At 38.2% G+C, this 13,409-nt stretch overlaps 1 protein-coding gene across 1 annotated transcript; it reads right to left on the minus strand.

Annotated features, from left to right (window-relative positions):
• Nucleotides 1-421: 421 nt before the first annotated feature.
• Nucleotides 422-8,294, minus strand: pcgf6 (polycomb group ring finger 6). Its single transcript, XM_044373298.1, has 10 exons — nt 7,680-8,294; nt 6,960-7,059; nt 6,185-6,281; nt 5,920-5,975; nt 5,758-5,817; nt 5,127-5,244; nt 4,354-4,381; nt 3,948-4,046; nt 1,654-1,740; nt 422-1,546 (listed from the first exon to the last, which is right to left on the minus strand). Exons 1-10 carry the CDS (start codon nt 7,752-7,754, stop codon nt 1,496-1,498), a joined length of 771 nt encoding a protein of 256 aa, XP_044229233.1. The 5' UTR covers nt 7,755-8,294; the 3' UTR covers nt 422-1,495.
• Nucleotides 8,295-13,409: the final 5,115 nt, after the last annotated feature.

Genomic DNA, 13,409 nt, shown 5'->3' on the forward strand with positions numbered 1-13,409 from the left:
ATGACTCTCCAATATTGGTACAGAGCCTCAAACTCGATTACAACTCAGTTCAGTTATATTTTAATAATTCCTCACTTTGTTGCCCTGCAAATGACAGAAATATCAGGCTTCTTCAAATGAAGAGTTAAGATCATGAAGAGGGTAGAATGTCATTTCAGTTGTATTCTCTAGCTGTGGTCAGGGAGAAACCCAAACTTCAATCAAATGTCTGGTTGGCTTGCACTACTTTATAGCTAGTGTCATCTGTACAATATGAATGGGTGCATCAGTGGTGAAAAAGTACAATGAAAATGTAATCAGTAAGATGCTTTTTTATGTTTCAGTTTTAAACCAGCATTTTTTCTGTTACCTGATGTGTGTAGCAGATGGATGCTGATATCAACCTTAAACCACGGGAGGCAATGATGAAGTGGGAAACATCTCAGTTGTGTCGTCATTTATTTATTCAAACTTATAAACCAAGTAGTAAAGGTATTTTATATCAAACCCTACCAAAGATTTCTTTATACAGGCTCCCTTTAAATAACAGCTTTTTTTAGTGATTTGTACTGAAAGCAGATTTTTATCAAAACAATGACATCAGTTTACATCAACAGCTTAAGTCAGACAACATGAGCATGAATAAGTGATCAATACAAAAGTTAAATTAAACGATTAAATCAACAAGAAGCGAGTCACTCTAAAGATACAGTGTAGATCTAAGCTCTATGAAACACACACACAAACCTTTGGCAGTGGTAATCCTTTTATGTCAAGCCCTTAAGATCACAATCTTCGATTTGAAATGAAACCCAGACAGTAAACTCGACTCTCAAACCCATAAATAGAAAAGTATTAAGAGAGATCCCTGGTTTCCCAAAAGATGGGACTGATGCAGCTTTTCAGAACAGACACTATTGCTTTTATATCTGTTGGAGATGTGAGGAGTTTAAGATCCATTGACAGTGGTTCGGTCCAGTTTTAGCTACAGTATTGGTCACATCCTTGAGTGTCAGCACACAAAATAATATCTAAAAAAAAGAAGATATCACAGTTCTGTAGGAAATTGTCACTTCAGGTACATACCACAACGTGACAGAAAAGTTCATTGCAACACAACGTCACTTCACTAAATTAAATATATACTTCCTGTGTCCAGCAAATCTGCAGCAGACACACGGCCGTCCTGAATACAAGTGATCATCTTGGGAGTTGAAAATTAGATGCTATAGTGTGAACATTAAGAGTTTACACATTTTCATACTTCTCAGTAAAGAAATCCAACTATATTGCTCTGAGAATCTCTCTTTCACATTTAATGTTTTGCCGGCCACTTGCTACATTTACTTTGTAGTAATATTTAAGTTAGAAATTTAAATTAAACTTTATATTCGCACACAGTGCCAAGACAGCTTTGGACTAGTTATAATGCCAATGTGAAAACTTCACTCCACACTAAGACAGGATGCAAAAAAAAAAAAGTCCCCTCAGGTATTTCTGCATCCATCTTTGCGACTCAAGACTGGGAGGGCAGGACCAAACCGAAGTGCAGCACCAACAGACCGTCCTGGAGCAAAATAGAAAAAATAAACATTTTTTTTTAACATGACTGGAGTTACAGGCCTTCAATATCATGAAAATTGTTCCCACTGAGTGTGTGTTTGTGGTGCTCACCTGCAGTGCCTCTGTTCCCACAGAGCTCTGTATGTCTTTGAGTGACTGATAGTGATCTAGGAGATGATCTCCGCAAACCACATCCACCTGTAGGACACACAGACACTTTAGACCCCTGCATCAGACACTGAGTCACACAGAGCTGATCTGTCCGGAGGTCTTGTAATGTCTACACAGAACCGTATGTGTGTTTCTGATGATTTTGCCATCATTTACCATTGTGACAAACAAAACTTGGGTCCTCTGCAAACAAATTCTGGCGCAACAACACATAAAGGCTCGACGACAACAGCAATGGATTGATTTTGACCAAATTCAAACATCAACTGTACCCAGTGCCACATTATAAATGTAGTTATTGACCAGAACACTGAATACTGTATGCTGTATATGCCTTGGATATTTAATAAACTGGATGGAGATGATGGAGGAAGACTAAAAAGGAAAAGAAGTCAGATCAACATTTTCAAGAAGGGTTGTAACAATGTATTTTTGAACTGAGTTGAAGTTATATAAGTGTTGTGACTTCTGCTGCAGTGAACAGTGACTCCAGGTCAGTCTTTCTCCATCCTCTCCAGGTTTGTCCAGACAGAGCAGGGCAGTGCAGCACTGAGGCCAGGTAATCAGCATAAGCTGCTAATCCTCATCCATTACTGAGGATTACTAAACACAAAATACATCAACACCTGAACGCTGTCTCCCTCAAACTGAACTCATGAACCTTTCTGTTCATCAGTGTTTTAATGAAAGGACCACAGATCTGAGTGTTAGACTAATACTTGTAATCTTGAACCTGAAGACTGAGCTGAGACAGACAATAGTTTGATTAATTTCGTTGTTAAAAGAGTCTGTTGTCCGTTAGATTTTGGTAGCCTGCTGAGTTTTGACCTGAGCAGGTGAGCCCACCATGCTGGACTCTGTATGTATTCAGCAGTAGTTTCATCACATATATGCTTTCTTCACTGTGCTGCAATGCGTATATACTGTTGCTATGGTTAGATTTTGGTGGACAACTTTAAACTTGGATAAGTGGCTACTTATAAATCTCCCACAGAGGTGAAATGTTAGGAAGCTCCTATCAGTAAAACTGATGAAACCTCTTGGATGAGTGAGGAAACGTCTTCAAATCTTCAATTCAATCTGCCGCCACATATAATAATGCCAACACTGAGTTTCTTTGAATAAATCCAAACTGTGTTGTTATAAAATGTAAATAATACATGTAACTAAACACATTATTTCTGCATGTATTAATCTTCTCTGCAGTGTTTAAAACTGATTGACAAAATAGTGTAGAGTATGTCCATGTCTTGGTGTGTAGACCTGATTCATTGAAGAATAACACAGCTAATGAAGCTCAGCTAACTAGCTAATTGATTAATACACTGCATCTCCTTTAGCTGCTTCCTAATAACTGTTACAGGTCAGCTGCAATTGGCCCTAAAGCCAAGGAGGACCACAGCAGTGCGGCTCAGTGCAGCTATCCCCTGCTGTGAGGACACACTGGAAATGTGAGTGTTCATGGCTTGTTGCAGCTCGGCATAAGTAAAGCCAAGCAATCTGGGCCCAATCTAAAGGATAGGAGGTCCCTAATTTTCCAAGTCTGTCTTAAAACAACAGTCAGGTGCTCATATGAACAATGAAACTGTAATTTTTCCTGTTCATACTGACCATTAAAAGATCCCTTTCAAATGTGCTTACGGTGTAAGTAATTGGGGAGAAGTCCTCGATTTGTTCAAAAATGTATTTAAAAGTTTATCTGAAGCTACTATGATGTGTCAGGAGTCCAAGTTAGTGAAATTAACAAAGTTATTTTCTATTTAGCATAAAATTCCCTCTTTGTTTCTTTGGACAGTGTTTCCCTGTTGAGCTGTGGTGGAAGTATAGTAACGAAAAGAGGGACTTTGGCACTAAAAAGACTGTAATGTTGAAAGATATATACTTGATTTGACTCATTTGGATGCTGAAGCTTCATATTAGCTTCAGATAAACTTTTAAATCATTGTTGCACAGAAGGAGGACTGTGGACTTTGTCCCCAACTTACATTGTAAGTGCATAATGAAGGGATCTTCTAATGTCACAACCACTTTGTCCGTGCTCTGTCTTCTTAATAAATTCACCCACTCACTTACACACACCGGTGTGTCCCTGGTCAGTGTGCACGCCTACGCTACACTGTAATGCCGACTTCCTTTGCTGTCACGCTTCCAAGTCTGTCTAAAGCAACAATCAGGATCAAGACAGTGGTCATGACACTTTGTGGACTGATTAGCTGTAAGCCTGGCAGACTCACCTGGCAGGTTGGGCTGAGCTCCATCTTCCTCCTGATGAACAGCTCCACGTGGCGAACGGTGGCCTCGCCTGAAACACGGACGTACCGCCTCTCTAGTGGCTAATGAAGGAAAGAGTGGAAGAGACTGAATCAAAGTCTTTCAGAAGAATGTTGTTCATCAAAAACTGTACGGTACAAATAATACAACTGGAGCTGTGTCGTTTCAAACCATGAAACTTTGAAAAAGAAAACTCCCGTATTAGCTACACATCATCATTGGTCTTTACACAATATTTTTATCTTAATGTATCAGCAGGTCTGGATCCAGCTTACAGTACAACATTGATCATGTAACCTATTCTATTATAGTCCATATACTCTAATAAGAACAGCTGTTTTATAAAGATTTAAGATTTTAAGTAATTACCTTGTAGTTGCTAATCCCCTCTTCAGCCCTGAAAACACAGCAGGAGTCAACGTAAGTACATTTTAAACTAATTTGTCATTGTGAGACTATGGGACCATCTGGTGGCATTTCTATGTAACTTCATGGTGATTTCATTCATTGCTAAAAACGTTTTTCCTCAAAGCAGAAGACATGGTTGTTGTAAGCCAGAAGACCCTGCTAATTATGGAACGATTTACACCCAATTAACACTGACAGTAAAAACAACTGCATTCATATAGAACTTGTGAGTTGTTGTTGTTTTTTTTTTTTTAAGTAGACAATATGTTTAGCAGACGGTCTTTTACATGACAGACATTTGAACATGTCACAGCAGCAAATATAGAGGTGTAATTAAAAACATTAATTAGAGCTTCATTTCATTCAGGAGTGCCAGTTCAAGGGTCTCATTAATGTCATTAGTTACACCTGTGATTTTCCTACTTGTATGAACACTGTTGCTAGGAAACAGATAACAAAAATGGACTTCTCAGTTGGTTCTGTGTAACAAACCATCTAGCTTGTCAGGTTAGTTTAACACAGTGAAGAAAGAAAATACCATGAAGTGTTTCCCCATTGAGAACATTAAAGCTCAAGTAATTATAGGGGAACTTAAAGAGAAGAAAGGGCAATATCACACACCAAAGTGTGTTTACAGGTCATGGGGAGGACTTTAAATGTGCAGGGGCTGAATACCTTTCATAGACAATACAGGTGTAATTAATGCATAGAGGCCTGTCCAGTGAGATCCTCACCCTACAAACTCCAGTAGCAGTGACACATCCAGCTCAGGAGGGATGGTGAACACAGACTGGGTTATATTGTCCTTCTTCTGCCTTTTCCCCACAGCAGGACCTGGTGGGGAGACGGACACTGCAAGGCAGGAAAGAAGAAAGACAGGAGATACAGATGAGAAGGAAAGAGCTTTACTGATGAGCTCTCACGCTTTTGCTTCTATTGTCCTGAAATTCAACATCTTTTTAGTTCCAGTTCATGAAGTTGTAGATTTGAATCCAAAATAAAATAAAAAGTTTCAAACAAATAGCACACCACAGTTTGATAAAACTTCAGTTGTTTCGTTTTCCAAAATACGTTGATTAGCCAAAGAGGGCACAACAGCGACATCTGCATCATTCAGGTCTGATGAAGGTCTTTGACCAGCAGGTTGTGATGATCTTATCTTCAGTGAGTGGATATCCTTCCTGTCCCCTTTTACATGAGTGTTGACTGGAGTTTTGTCCAACTTGCATTAATGATGCAATTAATTTAACTAAACTTCAATAACACATTAACACAGAAACAAAGTAAAATACTGTGTTACAAACATTCACATATGTACAATCACAGCTAACGGTTCCCCAAACCTGTTAAGTGAAGCGATTTTACCTGGTTTTGGCAGGTCCAGCCCTCTCTCTTTGTAGAAGCTACACATTTGTTCTCTTTCAACTAGAGCACAGAAAAAGAGATCACATTAGAATTTAAACTGAAAATGACATAATGTACAGTGGATGAATTAAATTAATCTGACTGTATATACAATATACTTACACTCCTCCAGGAATGGAACCATTTTGTAAACAATATCCTGCAGTTGTCTGTCAGGCCTGCAGGAAGACAGAGGAAAATTTCTCAATGAATTATTCCTAAAATCCTGGAATTTCCACACAAAAATTTAGACATCATTACGTCAAAATGTCTGACCTGAGGCTTTTTCCCTCTCAACTATCAAAACCTTGGGTGACAGCCATCTGTTCATTCTACAGGTATAAAGGTGATACAAATGAGCAGATACTACAGGAATGAACAGGCCTACCTGATGTTGTAAAGGGGTTGTGTTTGGTGGACTACGATGCTGCATGTGGGACACCTGTTGCTGTAGAAAAAATGTTTCACGATGCAGCTTTTGCAAACTGGGAAGAGACACAATCACAATGTAAGACATATTGGATATGGATATTAATATTTGAGAGTTTCAATTATCTTATACCTACTGTATAAAGCAGCAAATATTTATTTTTTACAAACATATTTTTGATAAGGACCCCTTACATTTGATTGTTAAACTGTGACCAAGACATACAGTAAGCAACAGGTTCTGAAGTTGATAAATGAACTTGTCAATGATCCCAGTTTCATTTCACATAACATATCTTTGACGTTTCTTGTTACGCATCTCTCTATATGTTTATACCTCTATACAGTACCTGCCATAGGGTAGTATGGGCTGATAAATTGGCCTAGCCAGGCTCAAGTATGTGGTCTTGTTTAACTGTGAAACATGGTACGGGGACATCATGCTAGGGGTGAAATGTCAATATTAGTGTATTGACAGTCTAGTGAGCAAGGAGGAATAGCGTGTAAACTCAACATCACCGGTTCACACTTGTGTGGCACGTTATTCACCATGTTTCCCTGCTGTCTAAAAAGTTACATTCCCACAGGAGACGACCAGCCAACTTTTGACCACAGCTATACACTCTACAAACTACTACACACTATACCACCCAGTTCAGTTAGAACCCCTTGAATCCTCTCAAAATCTCTCCTGATATTTCCACAGAGCAGAAAACACATCTGTTTGAACTCACATGTGTGCAAACACTCTGTGATGGTGGTGGCATCGATGAGGAAGCCGCAGCAGAGGGCACATCGGATGTATGGGTAGAACTGATTGAGGGGGAGCTTGGGCTGTAGAAGACATATGGAAAGAACCATGTTAATGTCAAGGGTTACAGCCCCACAAGAGGCAATGCAGCCACAATACATGAATTCATGTCTGTCTAAAAGTGAAAAGCAACACTACTCAACTACAAGTTAGTATTTAGACCACTGCTTACTAGATTCAAGACTCCTTTATTTGTCATTTTGTGTACTTGCGTATATAAAAACGAAATGTTGTTCCTCCCAGTTCAAAACAGTGCAACAGACAAACATGTCTAGAATAATATGTATATGAGAAAAGATAAACTAGAATGCACTCAGTTTAAAAACAGCCAGTCATCGAGTTACAATAAATATTAAAGTCCTTTATGCAAAAATTAGAAGAGAGCCTGAAAAAAGAAATCACGACTTTGTGTCAAAAATATGTTTTGTTTCTGTATCCTATCCTGTCCTAGTATCTCACGACCCCTTTGATGAATCCAGTGACACTTGTGTGGGTCCCGACCCCCAGGTTGGGAACCACTGAGTTCCATGTATCCTACATTTAAGATATAACTGTCAGTGGGATGGAGGGTTTAAAGACTTCTTCGTTATGAATAAAACAAAGCTCCCAGACACCTTTGACATAATAATATAAACGCAGTTACCTCGTCCTCTGAGTCGCTGTCAGCTCTGCTCGTTGACTCTTCATGACTCTTGTGACCATATGGAGGCGATGACATCCCAACCGGCTACTAACGACAGCAAACCTGCCTTTCTCTCAAAGTTACCTCAATTAAACAGTAAATTATGTAATTCCTTCAAACGTACAACTCAGCTTTAAACAAACAAAGTTACTTGTAGTTTTCAGTCAACTTGTTGTTGATTCAGCTCCGCTTGGCTAACTTAGCTGGCTAACGTTTAGCTGACTAACGTTTAACGTGCGTGTTATAAGTATCGTTGGTGCTCAAAACATCAACATATATATGCGCGAATTATTTGCTGCTATCACAAAGTTACAAATGTTACCCAAGGTGGGTTAGCGCATGTGCCTCAGTCCGTATTATTACCACAAGAGAAGAAATAAGATAACTTCCTAACTTTATCTGCTGTGTTGTCTCTGTCTTTCAGAATAATTTATATGTCTAAATGTACCGGCCCGGGCTTTATCCTCCAGCTCTCCTTTAATCTCCAGTTGTGTAGAAATGAAAATACAAGCCCTAAAAGCCACGAACTGTAGAAATCAAACCGTGAGGAACTGGATTAAGACTTTCTGCCCATGAAGCTGCTGATTTTACACATTTATTTTGAAGGCATAATGACGTATTTTCCCGCCTTCTTTTCCTAGGATGGCGACGGAGCATGGCGCGAAAACCCGCCTTACTCTGCCTCTGATTGGCTAGTACTCGTTGTCTTCGTTGGTCAGGTTGGTTAGATTTAGGCATGAGCAGAGCCGTATAAACCATATATACGGCTATAGGCATGAGGAATGAAATGGTTGGGTTAGAGTAAGAATATCAGGATGAGAGCCAATCAGAGGCAACGTAGGGGCGGGTCTTCTCGGAACATTCCGTCGCCATCATAGAAACAAAAATTTGCATACGCCTCTCAAAGAGGAAATGGGGATCAATTTAGATTATTAGATTTTGTCAGCAGGGGGCGTTCTAAGCATACATTTACGGTCAATGCTAGATTTTGCAAAACAAATAAAAATAAAAAATAAAAAAACTTTTATGAAGAACAGAAGTCATTCCTGTTTTTTGTTTTTTTGTATTTTATGATTGTTTCTGGATCTCTTTACCTGGAGCTTCTGCTAAATGTAAATAGCCTGTAATATAATAAAGTAAAGGGGCTCCAGCAGCAAATTAAGCATTTATGTGTGTAATATTCACCCATAGGCAAGGCAAGTTTATTTGTATAGCACATTTCAACAACAAGGTAACTCAAAGTGCTTTACATAAGACAAAGTGCAAAAGAAATACATTATAAAAGGATATTTAAATACAATTAAAAATAGTTATTAAAGGGCTGAGAATAGAAAATAAAATAAGCTAAAATAGAATAAAAGAATTAAAGGTACAGTGCAGTGCAAGAAATGAATAAAAAGCCTCAAATTTTCAAAAGCAGCCGCAAACAGAAAAGACTTCAGCCTTGATTTAAAAGAAGTAAGAGTTGAAGCAGACCTGCAGTTTTCTGGGAGTTTGTTTCCAGATACGTGATGCATAAAAACTGAATGCTGCTTGTCTATGTTTAGTTTTGTCTCTGTGAACAGAAAGCAGACCTGTCATAGATGACCTGAGAGATTTAGGTGCTTTATAATGTAGCAGAAGATCAGAGATGTATTCTGGCCCTAAACCATTCAGTGCTTTATAAACCAGTAATTTATAAAGCACACAGCAGTATTTTAAATCAATTCATAATCTTATCGCCTCATAATGCAAGCATATTCCAGTACATGAATCATGAGCCACCAATCATCTATATCATAGAGATATGGATGTATCTGGTTTCCTACAGTTGCACATGGCTTCGTGCAGTAAGCAGTCTGATTAGTCCTACAGAGTAATGATATAATTCCTATGCTGTGAGCATGATAAAAGCATAACAACATTATATAATCAAGCATACATAACATCTCTGACTTTCTATCAAGAGCTAACCCCACCTATGTCTTTGTAGTAACATTAAATGTTGCAGTGACATGCCTGCTAGAGTCGGGACATCCCCTAACAGACAATCCCAGCAGCATGTCGAAGCAGCGCAGGCATTCCTCCATCACGACACAAGAACTCATGATTTACATCATTTTGTTTATGGGACATTGGGAACCCATCAGCATCTCATACATTAAAATGGTTTTTAAGCTGCAGCTGATGTCATCCATCCTCTTAAATTGGACGTGATTGGCTCATGGTTATCAGGTGTGGTGTATTGGTAATGCTTCTTTAATGGAAGTACTGGGTTCAAATCCTGGTGGGAGTGTCTGGCTTTACAACACCTACATGGTAAATCTTATGATCCTGAGTGTTAAGAAGATTTTACATATTGTGATATGAAAAATTAGAAACAAATTAAAAGCACAGTACTTGTAAAAAAATGTTGCAATGACAATTTCACCAAAATCTTTTTTGGACAGAATGACCAGATGGTGTAACATCATCCTTCAGTTTTGCATCATAATCTGTCAAATTTGTTCAGAGATGAGCCCCAATCTGCTAACATAAACATCATGTTTGAGTGTTTTGTGTATTTAAATTTTGTGTATTTAAAATGTTTTTTTGTTTTTTTTTTCATTTTGAACAAGCCTTAGCACTAACATCAGTTGGGGGAAACCAAGTCCTCCCCTTCCACCTGTTACAAACATCCTATAAAAGAGGTGGGACAGTCCGCAAAACAATGGGTGATGTAATGGTGACTGCATCCATATTTTTTTACAGTCTATGTTTGAATGCGGGATTCTAATTGATCTGCATGAAGTCATCTCACCTTATTCCTCTCCTTAAGGACTGTAAGGATGGTCTGACAGTAAGAGAAGAGGTCCCACAGAAAGGTCATCTTCATAGATAAAATGAGCTAATTCAGTTATCAGTCTACTTATCCAACTACATTTGTAGATAATCTAAGAACAATATCAAATTATTCCAACTTTTTTTATTTTTCCAAATTAAAAGTCTGCATACTGCACTTCAACTTTTTCAGTGTTTGCAGATATAAATAATAATTTTGGCCTCTATTTTAATCTGTATCTGATCTAAGAGCACTGCATTATTCCTCCTCCTCTCTCTGCTACAGCGTTACTGAATCAACCTGTGTGAAGATGCTGCAGGCTGGAACACCAGAAACAGAAATATCATCAGCTAACTATACTTTAAGTAAGAGTACTCATTCTGGATTCTCTTTTTTTGTAAAATCTTAATCCAAAAAGTAACTATAGCTGCCAGATAAATGTAGTGCAGTAAAAAGTACACTATTCCCCTGTAAAATGTAGTGGAATAGTACCACCCGCTAAAAATTTGTGTTTTCATGCTGTTTTAGCTTTGCAGAAAAATATGAAGTTGCTCACTGCAAATTTGTGATGGTTGACTTATCATCTGCATGACTCTTGGGAAGTAAGAAGCAGGAATTACATTCGATTAGCTTGTACTGTACTATGACAACATGTAGTACTGTGTAGTTTAAACTGAAATGTTCCTGTCATGCCGGTAAAAAACAATAACGCATGATGCATATTATGTTGTATTATAATGCAAAGCAGGAGAACATTTGTATCAAACTTTTTTAAGCTTCATGGATGATCAGATTTCTGTTAATGCTGTCAACAGCAGGAGTGAGAGAGTCAGATTATGCAGGTAGAGGCAGGTCATTTTGTATCTGGTAGAAGATAAAAATCAGCTTTCTTGCTGACTCTGAGAAAACAGCACATAGTAGCTACTTAGACACCAGGTACACATGGGGAAAAAAGACCCCAGAGACGCCTTTGTTTGTTCATGGTAATATACAGCTGCCTAATATACAGCAATATGATCCTTAATATATATGTGCTTGATTTAAAAATAAATCCATAATGAGAGCTGGTGAATCTAAGAAATGTTGGTGAGAGATGTTGGATCAGTCTCAGTCATCTCCATTCATGATGATCCTCTTTATCCTCCAAACATTACATTTGACTCAATATAATCAGTCAGTCTTTGTGCAGAATACTGAACGCTTGCTGATATTTGTGACTTCTTATGGCTAAACATTTACTTTTCAGAGATGTCTTTGTGAGGAAGTGTGGACTTCTTTGTATCTGCTGAAGGATGTGTGTGGGAATGGAATTAAACACTCTACGGTATTGTTTTTTTATGGAGACAAATGGGATTTCAGTCTTCTTAAGTGTTTCTTTAGGAGTCATGTAATTAGTTATGATAATATTATAAGATAAGCAATCTCCAAAAACCTTTCATGACACACTCATTGTGTCATGCAAAATCCGTGCAAATATCCTAATGTCAAGCCTGAGCAGGGAATTTCCAGACATCTGCTCACTGTGTATAACAGCTTTGTGTCTGTGTATTTGTGTGTGGCATTTTAGCAGTCATGTGCATCTTCATACCTGCATGCATGCTTTGTATTTACACAGCTGAGTGACATAATGATCAAATGTACATCATAATGCAGATCAAAAATGCTCATATGTTTTTTGGAAGGCACTGATAACCTATCTGAGCCAACTTTTCTTGTGGAAAGAGTTAGGTGGAGTAAGTTAGGACTTCACTATTGGTTTGAGTTAAGCGATAAATACAGCACCACAGTCAAGTGTCTTTTGGAGGATTGGTGGAAATTTTAAGGAAGGGAGAAGACAAAGTTTTTCCACCTCATAAAACATCTTGCAGGAAACACTGGTCTTACACAAGATGATGTGATTGGATTTGTTTAGTCTGGTTTCTCCAAGAACCTGAGCTAGACAGTGGTTGAACAGCTGCATGTTGAGTAAAGACAATAACCTTTCAATCAGTTATGTATATAATCATTTAAATCAATTGCAATGGGAGTTTATGCAGACTTTCACTGATGAGTCCATGCAGCCAGATAATTAACCTGTTTTTAACACTGAGCTGCAGGTAGTTCTATGGGCTATAAGGTTCACTGAGATGGTTAAACCTCCCTGAAGTGTGATATGTTCAGTTCTAGCCTTGTTGGCTTTGAGAAATGAGCCAACAAAGGTCCAGTCTCACCTGCTCTAGATTGTATACTGCTTATACAGAATTGAGAATACATGCTGTCATGTTGAATTTTTGTGTGTGCCAGGACACTCAGGAGTTGAGAGAAATGAGGTTGCTGATAAAATAGCTGAAGTTTTGAGATTTATCTTGTGTGCACAAAATAACTTTATGAGACAGCTTCAGATAGCCTAATATGTTGCTCGAAAGTAATTATCTTGTTCAAACAAGGTGTAGGTCTTGTGCACAAGATCAAAAAATATTATTTTTCGGGACTTTGGGAGCTGAAGATTCAGAAAATATGAAGATTTTGTTGGACAGACCTGAGTGGATTAATATTTGTGAGAACTGTCAACTCACTGATGAGAATGTCATTAGTTTTGCAGGCATTTGGACACAAACCAACTGAAAAAATGTAAATTTTGAATCCAGTGATGGTGTTGGAAAAGTCTGAGGATTACTATGAGATTCATCCTCTGGCAACCATGAATGTGTTTACAACATTTCAATAACAATCCAATAGTTGTTTAGATATTTCAGTCAAGACTTAAGTGGTGGACTGATAGACTGACTAACTGAGAGATTGACATGAACCAAATGACTCTAAAGCCATGCCGCTAGCATGGTACGGTAACATCGTGGGCAGCATTGCCAGTGCTGAATTTCAATAGAAAAATGACAACAATCTATTTCAAG

Source organism: Thunnus albacares, chromosome 14, assembly GCF_914725855.1.
Source record: "Thunnus albacares chromosome 14, fThuAlb1.1, whole genome shotgun sequence".
NCBI lineage: Eukaryota > Metazoa > Chordata > Actinopteri > Scombriformes > Scombridae > Thunnus > Thunnus albacares.

Excerpts from the sequence above, each read along its gene's own strand:
- pcgf6 (XM_044373298.1), bottom strand. The coding sequence starts at position 7,754 with ATGTCATCGCCTCCATATGGTCACAAGAGTCATGAAGAGTCAACGAGC. Across the intron at positions 5,818-5,919 it reads GGTTCCATTCCTGGAGGAGT|TTGAAAGAGAACAAATGTGT; the intron begins GTAAGTATATTG and ends TCTGTGCTCTAG. Across the intron at positions 5,245-5,757 it reads GCTGGACCTGCCAAAACCAG|TGTCCGTCTCCCCACCAGGT; the intron begins GTAAAATCGCTT and ends CCTGCCTTGCAG.